General features: G+C 38.3%; 2 protein-coding genes across 2 annotated transcripts; both read left to right on the plus strand.

Moving 5' to 3' along the window:
- Positions 1-5,085: 5,085 nt before the first annotated feature.
- On the plus strand, positions 5,086-9,816 carry GCK72_023779 (uncharacterized protein; the record flags this gene model as incomplete). Its single annotated transcript, XM_053735548.1, has 17 exons — positions 5,086-5,187; positions 5,234-5,336; positions 5,387-5,529; positions 5,575-5,880; positions 5,927-6,051; positions 6,095-6,211; positions 6,352-6,757; positions 6,801-7,004; positions 7,052-7,137; positions 7,186-7,373; positions 7,416-7,514; positions 7,653-7,882; positions 7,929-8,186; positions 8,238-8,540; positions 8,586-8,827; positions 8,874-9,512; positions 9,561-9,816. 17 exons carry the CDS (start codon positions 5,086-5,088, stop codon positions 9,814-9,816), a joined length of 3,807 nt encoding a protein of 1,268 aa, XP_053579114.1.
- Positions 9,817-11,228: 1,412 nt separating this feature from the next.
- Positions 11,229-16,228, plus strand: GCK72_023780 (uncharacterized protein; the record flags this gene model as incomplete). The annotated part of the gene is made up of 15 exons (XM_053735549.1): positions 11,229-11,255; positions 11,744-11,848; positions 11,898-12,000; positions 12,048-12,190; positions 12,236-12,541; positions 12,588-12,712; positions 12,764-12,880; positions 12,981-13,386; positions 13,434-13,723; positions 13,774-14,057; positions 14,108-14,898; positions 14,950-15,191; positions 15,238-15,394; positions 15,443-15,924; positions 15,973-16,228. 15 exons carry the CDS (start codon positions 11,229-11,231, stop codon positions 16,226-16,228), a joined length of 3,834 nt encoding a protein of 1,277 aa, XP_053579115.1.
- Between the last annotated feature and the right edge of the window lie 2,838 nt (positions 16,229-19,066).

Consider the following 19,066-nt stretch of genomic DNA (forward strand, 5'->3'; position numbering starts at 1 on the left):
AAAGTTAGTATTCCGAGTTAATAGTTTTTGAAAAATAATTCTTTGAGAAAGTGTTTTTATTGTTCAATTATATACTTTTACAGTTCAAACTTTCTCCTTTTTCTTATCAATATTTTCTGTGATATTGACGATTTTCTTTGACAAAAATGCTTCAATTCGATTTCATTTATGTGTTTTTGTTGTTAATTTAACATAAAAGCTTTCTTTGAAGTTTTGAATCATCGCCTACAAACAAACTTTTCCTACAAAAAATTTCCGCTTTCTTAAAATCTTATGCTTCGACAACAAATTGTACTTAACCCACTCTTCATCTTCTCAAAACTAAAAATAAACCATGGGATTGTTTTCTGGAAAAATTTTGAACATCTCTTCCCTCCACCCCTGCTCCCGATCACTTGATAAAATCATTCTATGCCTCACTCTTCTCTCTCTCTCTCTTTATTTTCACTTTTCATTGTTTATTTTCTTCCAGAATGGCCGAGCAGGGCTCTGCTCCTGGCGAAGAGCTTTCTGTTGAAGAACCGGAAGAAGAAGAACAAAAAACAGTTGTAGAAGATGGCCAAAACACTCAGAATGAGCACTACGAACCACATGAGGTTGAGAGACCATTTCTTGCCACGACACATCTTCCTATCAGAGTGAATAAAAATTTGACTTCACAAATTATTGATTGATTCTCATTTCCAGAGTGAAACAGATCTCATGACAACGACAGCAGCAAATGTTGGAACCACTTTAGAAAATCATCCACTCATATATTCAAATCCGGAATTCACAACTGCAAAGTTTTTGACACCCCAAGTCAGTGTACAAACTGTGAATCAAGATACGCCAAGTGTTGCACCAAGTGAAGCTTCTGTTACGACAGAGGCCTCCCGAAAACCATCGTGAGTTTTTAAAGCTGCTTGAGCCGATACACTGCTCTTCATACTGTCAATACTGTAAAAAAACTTCAACGTTCTTGGAATTATTTCTTACTCGAGGTAATCCATATAAGTGATGTACAAGAACATCCGAAAATTTTGAAAAACAAGGGAAAAAGAAAATTCGAAATCCATCTAAAGGGCTATTTTAAAGAAAATTGAAATAATGGATTTCAGAAATGCTCGTTTAAAAAGTGAAATGGAGATCCGTGACCAACATTATCAAAAACAGAAACAATACGCTTCTGCAAAAGAACCAAAAACAAAACGTCTCACAGATATTGATTTCGAAGGTTTGAGTTTACTTATAAAACAAGTGAGCAACCAAGTAATTGTTTCAGGAATTCTTCAACTGATCGGTGGATGTTCTTATTGGCAGGTTATCATCTATTTAATCATATCAGTACAACAAGTGCCACACGCAATGTTCAATCTCTCCGTTGTTTATATGATGTACCAACCTGATCATTGGTGTAAGGTAAACACCCATAATTAGAATTTGCAAGTGATTATGAGAAGATTATACGGCTAGCATCTCCAAAACCGTTTAGGTCTAATATTCAAAACTAGAAAAATTAAGTTTAATTTTAATTTCACAAACTCCGAAAGATAATGAGATTAGGTTTTTCCAAACAAGAAAAAAAATTAATTTTTCAGATTCCCTTCTTCAACGACGAGTCATTTTCTGCGGAACTAGGCTACACCAACTACACATGGGATCAAGTGCTTAACTCGACCATCGCATTTCCGAGAACTTTCAACAAACAACGAAATGAACTTCATCACGATCAATGTCACTACTTTGAGCGTGATTATGTGCATATTAAATTGTCGCCGTGGTCACAAGTCAAAGATATGAACGCCACAGGGAAGATAATGAGATGCAAAGAATGGGAATATGATAAATCGGTAACTTTGAGATGAAAAACTAATAACTGAAAAAACAAAAAAAAATAATTTAAGGTTATGGATCGTACAGTAGTAACAGAGTGGAATCGAGTTTGTGACAACAATTGGAGTCGTGCTCATGTTCATATGAGCTATTCGTTAGGATATCTAGTTGGATGCTTTGTTGGGGGTTTTGTGAGTGACAGGTAAGAAGACCCGTGGTTTTTGAGATTCACATTTTTTACACTTCAGGTATGGCAGAAAAACGGCTATCACACTATTTGGAGTGCTTACAATGCTATTCGGTTTTTTACTCACTTATTCAAAAGAGTTCGAAATTTTCCTTGTTGTTCGATTTTTACTTGCCGCCACCAATGAAGCAGCTGATCTTGCCGCTTATGTTCTCTGTATGGAAGTGACTGGTACCAAGTATAGGTCTATCGTGGGATCTCTCATCCAAGCACCATGGGCATGCGGTTACGCCTTTCTTGCTCTGATTGCATACTTAACCAAATCATGGACTATGATTCATGTGAGTTTTTTTGAACATTCTGAGCTCACGAACAACAACGAAACATTCAGCTCATATGTGTGTTACTCCATATTGTAAGCTTGATGCTTCTTTACTTCTTGCCGGAATCTCCACGTTGGTTAATACTGAACAATAAAACCAAAAAAGCAGAGAAAATAATACGAGAAGCGTGCCATTATAACAATAGCAGACTGCCTAGTGACTTGGGATTAGTTCGACATGCAGAAAAAAAGAAGTGGATGAGACACAACGAGAAACCATCTTACTTCCATTTGTTCCGTTCTTCAGAGCTACGTTTTCGTAATATTGTTCTGTTTATCGTTTGGGTAAGATGAAAGAACGTGGTTAGTGGTTGGAACAAAGAATTTTCAGATAGCAACGGCTCTAGTTTACTATGGTATGGTCATTGCTCTTTCCGATCAGTCATCCCCAGGAAGGTATAGTTTCTAGTTTCTTATGAACATAACAAATGAAATATTTGCAGACGTGTATTTGATGGTAACTTCTTCCTCAATAATGCAATGGCTGGTGCAATCGAGCTTCCGACTCTAGTTTTCTGTGTGTTTTTGTTAAGAATGGGAAGGAAACGGTAAGTTTTGCAATTAAATGCTTGTTACAGTCTGAAATTATTGTTCCAGTTCTCAAATGTTGGTGTTATTTGGATCGGGACTTTTCCTCCTGACATCGGTGGTTATGGTGTATAGAAAACAGTCTACGGTGAGTACCTCTCTGATATTTTCAACTAATCCTAGAATCTTTTCAGCTTGCTCTCATATTCATGTTGCTCAGCAAAGCTTGCATTCAAGGATCTTTCAATATTCTCTACATCTTCACTTCTGAACTCAACCCAACAGTTGTTAGAAATAGTGCAGTTGGAATATCTTCAATGGTAGCAAGAATGGGAGCAGGAGCATCCGGATATATTGCTATTCTGTCTGATGTCACAATGCCTCTGGTTCCAATGACCATTTTTGCTTGTTTCTCACTTCTGGCAGGATGTTTAGTACTCTTACTCCCGGAAACTCAAGGCTTGCCGTTGCCAGATACTATTTTGGTAAGTCTATGAAAATTATCTAGTTTCCACTAATTGATTTGCAGGACTCTGTTCAAATGGTAAAACGAAATAATAAACCGTGTGGAACACTGTCAGGAACCTTCTTGGGACCAGTAGATGAAGACACACAACCATATGGAAGCAAATTTCCAAGATCTTCAACAGAAGAAGACGAAGAAGAATCCGATGAATCAATCCCACAGAAAACCGCGTAATTTAAGACATGACGTGTAAAAATAACTATTTGTGGCAATATATCAGATCATTTGAAATTTCAATGGGTAATAAATTGTTTTTATTAATATGGAAGTTTGGAGACGCATATCATGATACTATTGTGATTGTTTCAATTTGAGAGGAATAGACAGGACACATTTTGATACGGAGTTTTTTGATGGTGAGTAAATTAAAATGAACTGCTAGAGAAATATTATAGTACTCAACCAAACAAACGATTTACAACAATAACTCAAAATAACGTCATTTTTGTTTTCCTAATAATTATTATAACAGCAAAACGGAAAAAAAAAACATGCTTACCCAGTGACCGTTTAAACGATATTTTTGTATTTAGGGTGAATTGAACCAAAAAGACAAAAATTATTGTGTTCAGAAAATGATCATTCAAGAACTAGTCTGCACAGACTGATTTAAGATAATTCATTGTCATCAAATTACTGGGAAACTGAAAAATCATTATTGAGAAATGAGAAAAGTTCTTCCTACAAACTACAAAGCTAGAAGCAGCTTCGCCACAAAACTGATTGAACTTCGGTTCATTTTGATCACGGAGATCAATGCCACTAGTATTTGATTGTTTGATTAAACCTCTACCGCCGTTAAATTTGTCACATCTTTCAGTTATTTGCTCAAAATTTATAATATTTTTAGTCATCATATTTAAGAAGCGTCATTTTTGACTCTGCTCGTTATCGAAGCAGTCTCTTGCACTTGACCACTGTACACATTTCCGTCTGTTTCTTGATATCTGCGAACCTTCTTACCCGTTATCAAATGTATCTTGTAGTTGCTCAAAAACGAATATAAAGAACATAGTGAAAAGCAAAAACGCTTTTTCTGACTTTGATTTTTCTGAAACTTCGTGATATGTGCACGGTTGTTGAAACACAATTGTGTCAGATCAACTCAAAGAGCGAATATTTGGAACTACATATTCCAGAGCACATTGTGCGTATTATATGTTGTAGTATGCACCAAAAGAACAGTTCGAAAAGTCCCTCATATACTGATAACACCATTTCCAAAAAACGGAGAATGTGAGAAAACTATCACTGAAAGAAGATAGTTTTCAGGGATGATGTCGTCTCGCTTGTATTTTTTTCGCCGTCAAAAACCCCTCGCTATATGCTATAAATATGCAAATTCCATCCCACTGAAACTCCGAGTCTGTTTTAGAGTTTGTCACATTCGCTCTCTATATAAAACTCATCATTCCATCATCATTTAATAAGTTTTCCGGCAGTGACTTCACTTTTTGGTTTTAGTTGGAACATTGGTCTTTTTTGACTCATTATTTGCGTAAACTTGTATGTAAACCAAAAACCGTTTTCAATCCTTTTGCTCATACAGTATTAGAGCAGTTGATTAATTTTCTGCACTTCAATTATGTTAACGGCCCGTTTTTCCATCATTGTTCTCATTTTTACCTCGAACTCTTTCAGAAAACAATGAAGAAAACGAAGGTAAACCCAGAAGACGAGATAACTCTTGGCAAAATGACTCCAAAGCCAAGTCTACAAGATGCTTATCAGGGAAACTTTTTTGATGTGGTAGGTCTAATGTATTTGAAACATGTTTAATGTTTTTCCTTTGTAGTTTCGAGACTCCGACTACAAGGACTATGTTTTAGTGGCTGGCGGTATAATTTTGAGTGCTTTAAATGGAGCTTTAGTGCCATTTAACAGTTTGATCTTTGAAGGTAGGGGATTTAAGAGCTGCTAGGAGCCGTTTATAATAACTTGTTTGAAGGAATTGCAAACGCCTTGATGGAAGGAGAAGCACAATATCAGAATGGTACTTTGAATATGCCTTGGTTCAGTTCAGAAATCAAATTCTTCTGTCTCCGGTACTTTTATCTCGGTTTAGCACTATTCCTTTGCTCTTATTGTGCGGTAAGTTATAAGTCCCTGCAATTGTAGGTAAAACATCAAATTTAGAATGCCTGTTTGTATTCATTATGCGAACGACGCTTGCATTGCATTAGAAAGCATTATCTAAAGTCAGTTCTTCGACAAGATGCTAAGTGGTTTGACGAGCACACCATTGGAGGGCTCACTCAAAAAATGAGTAGCGGAATCGAGAGAATAAAAGACGGAATTGGAGACAAAATTGGTGTGCTTGTTGGTGGAGTAGCTACTTTCATTAGTGGAGTATCAATTGGGTTCTACATGTGTTGGCAACTGACTCTTGTCATGATGATTGCTGTCCCATTACAACTTGGATCGATGTACTTGTCTGCAAAGGTATGCTAAAGACATTGATTCGGGTACTGTTAACCAAAATATTCAGCATCTTAATCGTGCTACGAAGAACGAAATGTCCGCTTACTCGAATGCCGGTGGAATGGCTAATGAAGTGATTGCTGGTATTAGAACTGTTATGGCATTCAATGCGCAACCTTTTGAAATCAATAGGTAACGTTTTTCCATTGAATCGACTTCACTAATATGATTTCAGATATTCACATCAATTAGGCGAGGCCAGAAGAATGGGTATACGAAAAGCTGTGATTCTCGCTATTTGCACTGCTTTTCCATTGATGCTTGTTTTCATCTGTATGGCAGTTGCATTTTGGTTAGTTTTTTGTTTTCCAAAACTGTAAAAATTTATTCAACGTATTAGCATAATAATTTTGAACGAACGTTGACCTTATCGAAAACGAAATAAAACCAGTTTTTGACGTTGGAAGACTAAATTACGTTTCCATGTTCTAGGTATGGAGCCACATTAGCAGCATCGGGTGCAGTGTCATCAGGAGCAGTATTTGCTGTTTTCTGGGCGGTTCTCATCGGAACAAGACGCCTTGGAGAGGCAGCACCACATATGGGAGCAATCACTGGAGCAAGACTTGCTATTCATGACATCTTCAAAGTAATTGATCACGAACCAGAAATCAAATGTACCTCGAATGAGGGAAAAATACCGAATAAGATCCAAGGAAAACTGAATTTTGATGCAGTTGAATTCACTTATCCAACACGTCCAGAGCTCAAGATTCTGAAAGGTGTCTCATTTGAAGTGAACCCAGGAGAAACAGTTGCATTGGTTGGACACTCAGGATGTGGCAAATCGACAAGTATTGGTCTTTTGATGAGATTTTACAATCAGTGTGCTGGATCGGTAAGCAGACATCAAATTACTCTTTGTGAAAACTTAATTGCAGATCAAACTCGACGGAGTTCCAATCCAAGAATATAATATTCGTTGGCTCCGTAGCACAATCGGAATTGTACAACAAGAACCAATCATTTTCGTGGCTACTGTAGCTGAAAACATCAGAATGGGAGATGACTTGATCACAGATGATGATATCGAGGAGGCGTGTAAAATGGCAAATGCTCATGAATTCATTTGTAAACTTAGTGATGTGAGTTTTATTTAGAGAACTGTCGTATTTCAAAAAAAAAATTTCAGCGGTATAACACTGTAATTGGAGCTGGAGCTGTACAACTCTCCGGAGGCCAAAAACAACGTGTTGCAATTGCAAGAGCTATTGTTAGGTATGGTTAATGATCGTACTAAAACTTCTACATTGAGTTGTATTTCAGAAGACCACAAATTCTTCTTCTGGATGAAGCTACAAGTGCTTTGGATACTGAAAGTGAACGAATGGTGCAAGCGGCTCTAGACAAGGCATCACAAGGAAGGACAACATTGTGCATTGCTCATCGTTTGAGTACCATTAGAAACGCAAGCAAGATTTTAGTGTTTGACCAAGGATTGATTGCTGAGAGGGGTAACCCTTTCAATTTTGAACACCGTAATATATCTTTTCCAGGTACTCATGATGAGTTGATTGCTAAAGAAGACAGCATCTACTCTAATATGGTCAGGGCACAAGAGATCGAACGAGCTAAAGAAGATACAACCTTAGATGGTTCGTGCTTCTGCAATTTTCCAGCAAATCGACTTCCTCTAGGCTAGTCCCTGAGATAACTAACACATTTCTGTTCACAATAACCCTCCCTGTTATGTTAATCAATACAGGCACACTATGTATCTCCCAAAATTTTAGATGAGGAAGATGAGAAGGACCACCGACTATTCCATCGGGATTCGGTGACTTCAGATGAGGAGCGCGAGCAACAGCAGAGTCTGGCACGAGACTCGACTCGTCTCCGGCAAAGTATGATCAGTACAACCACACAAGTGCCGGAATGGGAAATTGAAAGTGCACGAGAAGAAATGATTGAAGAAGGTGCCATGGAGGCATCACTAGTGGATATCTTCAAATATTCATCGCCAGTAAGTACATTTTATTTGAGGAATATATAATTATGCTAACTTCCAGGAAATGCGAAATGTAGCAATTGCCCTTGTTTTCACTTTCATTCGTGGATTGACATGGCCAGCATTTTCAATTGTCTACGGACAGTTATTCAGAATTCTATCAGCTGGTGGAGATGATGTTTCTAGCAAAGCACTTCTCAACTCACTATGGTTTATTCTTCTGGCATTTACCTCCGGTATCAGTACTCTTGTCTCTGGCGGACTTTTAGGAAAAGCTGGAGAAACCATGTCTGGACGCCTCAGGATGGATGTTTTCAGAGTACATTTATCATTTTCCGTATTAGAAATCTAATTCCGATATTTTTTCCAGAATATCATGCAACAAGATGCCAGTTACTTTGATGATCCAAAACACAATGTCGGTAGTTTGACATCTCGCTTGGCTACCGATGCTCCAAATGTGCAAGCTGCAATTGATCAGCGTCTTGCTGAAGTGCTAACTGGCGTGGTTTCACTATTTGCAGGAGTAGGCGTTGCGTTTTATTACGGATGGAATATGGCGCCAATCGGATTAGCAACTGCTCTCTTGCTGGTTGTTGTTCAAAGTGGAGTCGCTCAATATCTCAAATTCAGAGGTCAGAAAGATATGGATTCTGCTATAGAAGCTAGTAGAGTAAGTGAGCTCTTGATAAGATGAGAAGGATAAAACTAATTACAGCTGGTTACTGAATCTATCTCGAACTGGAAGACAGTCCAAGCCCTGACAAAACAAGAATACATGTATGATTCCTTCACAGCTGCCTCCAAATCACCACACAGAAGAGCCATCGTTCGTGGTCTTTGGCAGTCACTTTCATTCGCTTTGGCTGGAAGTTTTGTCATGTGGAACTTTGCAATTGCTTATATGTTTGGACTCTGGTTGATCACAAATGGATGGAGTACGCCGTATACTATTTTCCAGTATGTCAATTGCTCACTTTGAACTTTCAAACTTGTAATATTTTAGGGTTATCGAAGCATTGAACATGGCATCAATGAGTGTGATGCTAGCTGCTTCCTACTTCCCAGAATACGTCAGAGCTAGAATCTCAGCTGGTATCATGTTCACTATGATTCGCCAACGATCCGTTATTGACAACCGTGGAATCACGGGTGATACCCCACCGATTCGTGGTAACATCCTCTTGCGTGGAGTCTACTTTGCATATCCAAATCGTCGCCGTCAATTGGTACTTGATGGGTTCAACATGTCTGCCAACTTCGGTCAAACTGTTGCCCTTGTGGGACCATCCGGATGCGGGAAGAGTACAACCATTCAACTCATTGAACGATACTATGATGCATTGTGTGGAACAATCAGAGTGGATGACAGTGATATCCGTGATATATCTGTGAAACATCTCCGAGACAACATAGCTCTTGTCGGGCAAGAACCAACACTTTTCAATTTGTCGATCAGGGATAATATCACGTATGGATTGGAAAACATCACTCAAGATCAAATTGAGAAAGCGGCTACACTGGCAAACATTCATACTTTTGTGATGGGCCTGCCGGAAGGATATGATACATCTGTTGGACAATCTGGTGGAAGACTTTCTGGTGGCCAGAAACAGAGAATTGCCATTGCAAGAGCTATTGTCAGGTACATATACAATGGAGACATATCAAAACCATAACATTTTGATTTCAGAGATCCGAAAATTCTACTTCTGGACGAGGCAACATCCGCATTAGACACAGAAAGTGAGAAGATCGTTCAAGAAGCTCTTGATAAAGCTAGACTTGGGAGAACTTGTATTGTAATTGCTCATCGTCTTTCAACCATTCAAAATGCCGACAAAATTATTGTATGCCGTAACGGAAAAGCTATTGAAGAAGGAACCCATCAGACTCTTCTAGCCAGACGTGGACTTTACTACAGATTAGTTGAGAAGCAATCGACGTAACATGATATAGTACGAATTCATTCCCCGAGTGTTCAGTGCATAATTTAATTCAATAAAGTCTTTGTTAATTTCATATAATTTCTCATTTTCTACAAAGCATCTAAATATTGGTAAAATGCGAGCATTAAAGCAGTGTAACTGTTGAAACCAATTGTCTCATTGTCACATATCTTCAGTCTCACCAATTGTTGTACACTATGTAAGAACAATGAGGATGGCACTGAAGATTTTCACATGATAAAATGCATTGTGTTAAGTATTTGCTTATGTACGTTCATTTTTTGTTTTTACCGTTAATCCTGAAGTGTGAAATCGGCTGAATATGAATGGGTCTGAAAAATTGAACAGAGAAACCTAACAAACTTTCAAGAAAAACAAAACGTTATAATACAAGAAGTAATTCGGTACACTTTTTGACAAATGTTTTTGTCTGTTTTTAAACGTTATAGAATACCAGAGTTCATCCTCGAGTGGTTTCTTGCGTTCTGCTATATTTTTGGATTTAAAATTCAGAGTACATCAGTAATGCAATGTTTTATGTGTAATGATCAATCACATAAGAATCATGTATAAATGCCGGTCTGACTGACACTTTCATATATTCCAGATACAACTACGTCAGAAAACTAATTCTGTAGACTTGGCTGTAAATTAATTCCTTTTGAAAAAAAGTCAGATATTATCACTGAATACAAACATTTATTGACATACTGTATGAAGTATGACATTTGTTCAATTTACCGATTAGCGAGATTCATGAACCAAACTTGTTTGTGTTTATCTTGAACTTTTTTTCAATATTCCTTTTAAAAATAAATATTCTCTCTCCTTATTTTCTTTCATATTTGAATTATTTCTCGAATCTATCCGTTCTCCTTCTTTGTTATAGAACAGTGCGTACAGGGCAACATCTGTCCTCCAAAAATGAGCTGAGCGGACCACCCACTCTCACTCGGATCTTGTTGTCTTACCTCAATATTCTCATTCGTCATGACTTACAATACGTTTTATTGAGTGTTCGTTGTTTTTCTCCATTTTCTCCGTTTTTTCATTCTCTAAATATTTTGGTCCTTTTTCCCTACATATCTAGAGAAAATGAGAATACTAAGATTTTTAGGACTAGATAACATGCATCCAAAAAACTTCATAACTCATTCCCTTTTTTTTGTATGATCTACCAGTTACGCCCGGGCAGCTGCTTTTTGTGGTCGCTCTTTCATCATATGAGACGTTTTTCTTTCGCGAAATCCACCGAAACAATTTTGTTTTTCTCACTGCGTCCCGCGCTTTTTGCAATGTTTTTTTGATGCTTTCAAATGCTCTGACTCACTGTGTCCTTTGGTGTGCCCTATGCTTTGCTAACTTTGCTTCTATTTTTATTACTTTTCTTGGTATTCTGCGAACCGTTCGAGATGTCTTCGGCTACAGAGGCTCTTCTGGTGAGAATAAGAAAACTGATATACTTGAAGTTTAACAAGCTGTTAGAAAACATACTAATCTAACAAAAATATAGATAAAAAATTTCAAAAAACGTGGGAAGAATGACGCAAACCCCATTAGAAATCATCAACTACTACTTTGTTTTTCTAAAACAAAGTTCGCGCAGGTTCAAAGGAGAAACGACTCATAATAGGTTACAACCTTGTATAATCACTAGTTTTCGTGCCATATAAAAGTTAGTATCCTGTAGTTTAAGTAGACCGCCAACCGAAAAGTCAACGTCAAAATGATGATAAATGTTTTGCCAAAAATTTCTGTTTTTTTTTTTCATGAGAGGAATATGCTAATTTTGGCACAGACTACATTTTCAGTTACTGGAAGTTTGTGTTGTAGCCTCCTACAATGACTTTGTTTAAAAGGAAAGAAGAGCCACTATTTCCATCACTCTTCCATTTTTTGAAGCATCGCTAGTTGTTTATTTTTCCAGGAGCCCATCGAACCGATGAAAGTGTCCAGCAAAAATGTAGAGCCGGGAGCTCTACCGGAGAAGAAGAAGATCAAATCGTCTGGTGGCAACAGTCTATCAAACTTGGTATGTTGAACAATGATCTTTTCAAAAGTAAAAATTCGTTTCCTTATAGTTCCGACACTCTGATTGCATTGATTACCTACTACTTCTTGGAGGGATAGTTTTCAGTGCAGCCAGCGGTGCACTATTGCCATTCAACAGTCTAATCTTTGAAGGTAAGTCAGATTCGCAAGTTTTCAAGTATAGGAAATCACTTTTTTAGGTATAACAAATGTATTGATGACGGGTCAATCTCAATGGCAAAACGGGACGTTCAATTATGACATGTTCAGTGTGGGAATTCGACACTATTGTCTGCTCTACTTTCTTTTGGGTGTCTTCATGTTCCTTTGCACATATTTCGCGGTGAGTTTTCATTTTTGGCGTTCATTGTAAACTTGGAAGTTTCAGAATGCATGTCTCTACACCATGGCTGAACGCCGTCTCTACTGTATCAGAAAACACCTTCTGAAATCAGTACTTCGCCAAGATGCAAAATGGTTTGACGAAAACACTGTTGGAGGGCTCACCCAGAAGATGAGCAGTGGAATTGAAAAAATCAAGGACGGAATTGGAGACAAGATTGGAGTCATCTTCTCAGGTGTCGCAACTTTTATCAGTGGTGTTTTGCTTGGATTCTACATGTGCTGGCAACTAACTCTTGTCATGTTAGTCACAGTGCCTCTACAACTTGGTTCAATGTATATCACAGCAAAGGTAAATTGGAAATATAAAAAATTGATTTATCAGTTTTTAATTTCAGCATTTGAATCGTGCAACCAAAAACGAAATGTCGGCATATTCAAGCGCTGGTGGAATGGCAAATGAAGTTATCGCCGGAATCAGAACAGTCATCGCTTTCAACGCACAACCATTTGAAATTTCAAGGTAACTAAACTTGTCTAACCAAACATTTGTTCCAATTTATGCGGCTTTTAGATACGGAGATCTGCTCGCTGAAGCTAGAAAAATGGGTATCCGGAAGTCGGTTGTTCTGGCTATTTGCAGCTCATTCCCGCTTGTTTTGATGTTTGTTATAATGGCCGGAGCCTTCTGGTGAGTTTATGTTTTAATCTTTCAAATTCATTTTGCTTCCCGAAAACAACTCTGGAAAATATTTGCATAATCCAAATGCATTGCGTACTTTCATTTTCAGGTATGGTGCGATTCTTACTTCCTATGGAGTGGCAACATCTGGAACAACATTCGGAGTGTTTTGGGCGGTCATCTTGGGTACCAGACGTCTTGGGGAAGCTGCACCACATATGGGAGCTATCACTGGCGCCAGACTAGCAATTAATGACATTTTCAAAGTCATTGATCATGAGCCAGAGATTAACTGCACAACTGAAAGCGGTCGACGACCTGAGAAAATTAATGGAAAACTGAGTTTCGATAACATTCAATTCACGTATCCAACAAGACCAGATGTTAAAGTTCTGAAAGGGGTATCTTTTGAAGTGAATCCAGGAGAAACAGTTGCATTGGTTGGACACTCAGGATGCGGAAAATCAACAAGTATTGGTCTTCTGATGCGATTCTATAATCAATGCGGAGGAACGGTAATTTATTCGTACATAATAAAGTTTATCTGAAAGAAAGTTTTCAGATCAAACTCGATGGAGTGCCTATTGAAGACTACAATATTCAATGGCTCCGCAGCACTATTGGAATCGTTCAGCAAGAACCAATTATCTTCTTGGCCACAGTATCGGAGAACATCAGAATGGGAGACAACTCGATCACTGATAAAGATATCGAAAATGCCTGCAAACAAGCGAATGCACATGACTTTATCCTAAAACTCAGTGATTGCTACGAGACTTTGATTGGAGCTGGAGCTGTTCAATTATCAGGAGGACAGAAACAGAGAGTCGCGATTGCCAGAGCTATTGTTAGGTGAGTTATTATCCATCTAGTTTTCCTTCAAACTAAGATTTATATTTCAGAAAGCCACAAATTCTACTTCTCGATGAAGCCACAAGTGCCTTGGACACAGAAAGTGAGCGTATGGTTCAAGCAGCACTAGACAAAGCATCACAAGGAAGAACCACACTGTGCATTGCACATCGTTTGAGCACAATCAGAAACGCCAATAAGATTTTGGTATTCGACCAAGGGCTTATTGTGGAAAGCGGAACTCATGATCAGTTGATCCGTCAGAATGGAATTTATACCAGTATGGTCAGAGCACAAGAGATAGAAAGAGCACAGGATGATACTACAACGGAAGGTATTGTTTCGAATTCTCAAAACTTAGATAATAAACTTTTTGGTTTTCAGATGATACACTCGATGATGATATTGTATCGATTTCCCGCCGAATGTCAACTTCTGAAGAAGAAGTGAGAAAAAGCAAGAGTCTTCTTAGAGACTCGAAACGACTCAGTCAGAGTATGCTCAGTGTCACTTCTCAAGTGCCAGATTGGGAAGTGGAAAGTGCTCGTGAAGAAATGATTGAGGAAGGTGGAATGGAAGCGTCGATGATGGATATCTTCCGATTCGCTGGACCGGAGAAATGGAAAATCATAATTGCACTAATTTTCACATTGATCAGAGGAGTAACATGGCCTGCATTCTCTATAGTGTATGGACAACTTTTCAAAGTTTTTGCGGAGGGAGGAGATGATTTGCCAGAAAATGCTTTTATCAGTTCACTTTGGTTCCTCCTCCTGGCTTTTACCTCTGGACTCACTACTTTTGTTTCGGGAAGTCTCCTGGGGAAAACTGGAGAAACGATGTCTAGCAGACTCCGATTAGATGTTTTCAAGAATATCATGCAACAAGACGCCAGTTATTTTGACGATCCAAAGCATAATGTGGGAAACTTGACTTCTCGTTTGGCCACTGATTCACAAAATGTTCAAGCTGCCATCGATCACCGTCTTGCAGAAGTTCTCAATGGTGTTGTTTCTTTGTTTACTGGTATTGCGGTCGCATTTTGGTTTGGATGGAGTATGGCTCCAATCGGACTTTTCACAGCATTAATGCTGGTCGTTGCTCAGAGTGCAGTGGCTCAATATTTAAAGTATCGAGGACCAAAAGATATGGAATCAGCTATTGAAGCTAGTAGAGTGAGTCACAAAATTTTGGAAAATATCATAATTATCTTGTTTTTTTTTCAGATTGTCACTGAATCAATCTCGAATTGGAAAACTGTTCAGGCTCTCACTAAACAAGAGTACATGTTTGGAGCATTCACCGCTGCCTCCAAAGCTCCACGTCAGAGAGCATTCACTAAAGGTCTCTGGCAATCGTTATCGTTTGCATTGGCTGGAAGTTTCTTTTTATGGAACTTTGCAATTGCGTACATGTTTGGACTTTGGTTGGTCTCAAACAACTGGACATCTCCATTCGCCGTTTTCCAGTAAGCCTTTTCAATTTTATTCAGGTTCTTAATTATCACGCTTCAGGGTTATTGAAGCATTGAACATGGCTTCCATGAGTGTGATGATGGCTGCTTCTTACTTCCCAGAATACGTCAGAGCTAGAATTTCAGCTGGTATCATGTTCACTATGATCCGACAAAAATCGAGCATTGATAACCGTGGTATTACTGGAGAAACACCGGTATGTTTGATAAAGAAACGTTTCATCATTTGATTTATCAACTTTTAGCTCATCAAAGGAGATATCAACATGCGTGGAGTCTACTTCGCTTATCCAAACAGACGCCGTCAGCTTATCCTGAACAACTTCAACATGTCAGCCAACTTTGGTCAGACAGTTGCTCTTGTTGGTCCATCCGGATGTGGAAAGAGTACTACCATTCAGCTCATCGAACGGTACTACGACGCCATCTGTGGAAGTGTAAAAATTGATGATAATGATATCCGAGATATTTCTGTCAAGCATCTTCGTGATAATATTGCTCTTGTTGGGCAAGAACCGACTCTCTTTAACTTAACTATCAGAGAGAATATCACTTATGGACTAGAGAACGTGTCACAGGAGCAAGTCGAAAAAGCAGCAACTCTGGCTAATATCCATGGTTTCGTCATGAATCTACCGGAAGGATATAATACTTCCGTTGGTGCTTCGGGTGGGCGATTATCTGGAGGTCAAAAGCAGCGAATTGCAATTGCAAGAGCAATTGTCAGGTACATATATAATTGAGCTATATCAAAATCAAAATTTTCTGATTTTAGAGATCCCAAAATCCTTCTTCTCGATGAAGCAACATCTGCATTGGATTCTGAAAGTGAGAAGATAGTTCAAGAAGCTCTTGATAAGGCAAGACTTGGAAGAACCTGTGTGGTCATTGCTCATCGCCTATCAACAATTCAAAATGCCGACAAGATTATTGTTTGTCGAAACGGTAAAGCAATTGAGGAAGGAACTCATCAAACCCTTCTAGCCAGACGTGGTTTATACTATAGACTCGTTGAGAAACAATCCACATAATTGTGGCTATAACGTTTCCGTTTCCAATGGCGAAGCACCTTCTCATAAACAAATGCATAATAGAAATTGTCATTCATTTCACTTGTTTTCCCTTTCTACTTCACTTGTTGGTTGTTTTGAGTCCTTGTTTTTTGAATTCATTTATATGTTTCGTCTGTTCCATAAACGAATATTGTATTCCATAATGTGTTTCTTTTCTGCACAAACCAACAAAAACTAGTAGGTTTGGTTCTCATGTCTTTGTTATACGATAAGACTATTTGCCGAAACGTCGCCTTATCAAAAATGCGCCTTTTCTCAACTTTTCAGCGACTTGCTCCCAGAAACATTTCATTTATAACTTTTTACATTGCATCCCTCATTATTTCAAATTCGAAATATCTTCTCTATTCAAAGCCTACACTATCCTTCCACATGTGATTTCATAGAAATAATGAAGAGAATGGGGAGACACAAATTTATAGAGCAATTCAAAGTGAGAAATTGAGAGAAAATGAAAAGGGAGATTGATGTCAAATCGCCCTATTCCGTGTGATGATAGCAATAAAACGTTCGAAAGAAGAAAGTAGTCGAAAGGACAAATGGATTCTTTTGAATCTTTCTTCACAATCCTCTCCCACCCAGGCAGGCAAACCAACTTGATTGACAACACATACCTAGAGAAGTACGAACGGTATCGCAGTCTTCCTATTTGTTTTGTTTCGTAACCTTACTTTTTGTACATTGATAGTCAGGTAAATAATCGCGGACTTTTTTTGTTTGGCGGCTAGTCACAAACTAGATTATGACAGTGTTCATGTTAGGTATTACATTGTTTATAGAGTATGCTGGTATCAAGTTCTATTACCAAGAGATTTCTGTCAAAACATTTGTTGCTCAATATTGGTTTTCAGTATATATGTTATCGCCTACATTATCTTTTAAAAATGTATATCAGATTAAAAATCACTTCATAGGCATTAAGAAATTTTTTAAATGTAATATCTTTAAAAGCTTATAATGTTATCATTTTACACTGAGCAATACCATTATTGATATCGACTCGGGACACTTTTACCAATCGTACAGTTACACTTCAAGTTTTTCTCAATGATAGAGTGGACGCCTATAGAGTTTTACCGAGTTTAGAATATCACCAAAAATAGAAACTTAATCCATCCAGAATACTGATCATTTGTATCCATTCTTCTGGCGCAAACACAGTAGTGCTTACGTATTATTTGCATACGCCTGATGGAGCGTTCTTCAGTCAAAAGAGCCGGCAAGTGATTCAAGGTATAGCGAGAGAGAGACAGGAGAGGTTGTCGCGCGCACAGTCGATCGATATCACACTGGCCGGTCGCAAGGCACCCACCCCCTGCTTGACCATATTTCCTTCGATCCACCCGTTGCGTAGGCCCCGTTTTTCTTCTACATTGTCCTTTCTTTTACCATTCTGCCTTCCACCAATCCTTTCCCTCCCTTCTTGTCCGTTTTTGCGCCGGCAATCGTCGCATGTGTTCTCACCAAATACCACTTTTTGCAAACAACCTTCCGATACGATTTGTGTCGGGTTTTAGTGGTACTGAATGTTTTGATCTTATCAATGACAAAGGATGCGCGGAACGGAGGGGCTGTCAGCAATGCACTTGTGAAGTGTTCATCATTTTGAATGAGATGGATGACTTCTGGGGCACAAATTTATGAAATTACTCGATTTGAAGAAAAAATAGCTGAAAACAACATATTTCATGAACTATCCGGAATTTTGCATTGAATTTGAAATACTCAATTGGATGGAAAATGTGATTAGTTTCCAGATTCCCCCAAATGCGAGTAACTTAGAAAAACTATTGAAACTAAGGAGGTGTTTTTCATTTCTAAGAATTTTTAAAAAAATCTTCGACCTACATTTGAATGGAAACTAACAAGCTGTAAAAACTTGTTCAGATCATTTTTGTTGACCACCTGTCTCGTTTTCCTCTCTATTCTCCTCCATCTCTACTACTCATTCGTTTCCTTTTTCCTCTTCCACTATTACTTTTCATCTCTAGTCTTCTCTCTAAAGGTGTTATCAGTTTTCCTCATCAAACAACATGTTCATTGCTATTTTTCCGCATTTTTTCTGAAAACTTTTGCTCTGGATTCTATAAATCTTTGAGAGCTTTCCGACTTTTCGATTATATCTGTGTTATTGTAACATTGGCACATGCTAAGCTAGAATTTGAAAAATGAGACAAAACCGACAACAACAACATAATCCTTCTCTTATTCAGACTAAAAGCTCTTTCTCGCCGAGTGTTCGTTTTTTATTCTTCATACATATCTTCTGAAAGACTAGAATGACAAAGGTTCTCAGTGAGTTCAAGGAATTTACTCAAGGACCTCAATCCAATCAAACTCTCCTTTCTCTCCAGATGTTCTTAAGAAGAACTTGAAAAGATGAATTTTTGATGGAACCATATTGTTAACTTCCTATTGTTCTTTGAGTTCTAACAATTATATATTCTCATTATACTCTACAATGGCAACCATCGCTCATTAGGTTTCAATAAAGTTTTTGGAGCGATGCTTGGACCCCACACTGGCAGTCCACCCTTCGTTTCGCACCCTTTCTCATTCTGTTTCTTTCCGCCTCTTCTCCTTTCATATTGTCTTCGTTGCGCACTAGACGCCCGCCCATTCCCTGCGTCGTTGTCGCCAACTTCTCCAGAGCCTTGACTGACCAATTCATCTCCATCCTTTCTTTCACCATTCCGACAGCTTCCGCTGACCATTTTTGATCATTCAACTTTTTGAATCTTTCCCAGCTATATAACTTTTTTTAATACCTCATTAACCGAATACTTCCAAACCAAT

Source organism: Caenorhabditis remanei, chromosome X, assembly GCF_010183535.1.
Source record: "Caenorhabditis remanei strain PX506 chromosome X, whole genome shotgun sequence".
NCBI classification, from domain to species: domain Eukaryota; kingdom Metazoa; phylum Nematoda; class Chromadorea; order Rhabditida; family Rhabditidae; genus Caenorhabditis; species Caenorhabditis remanei.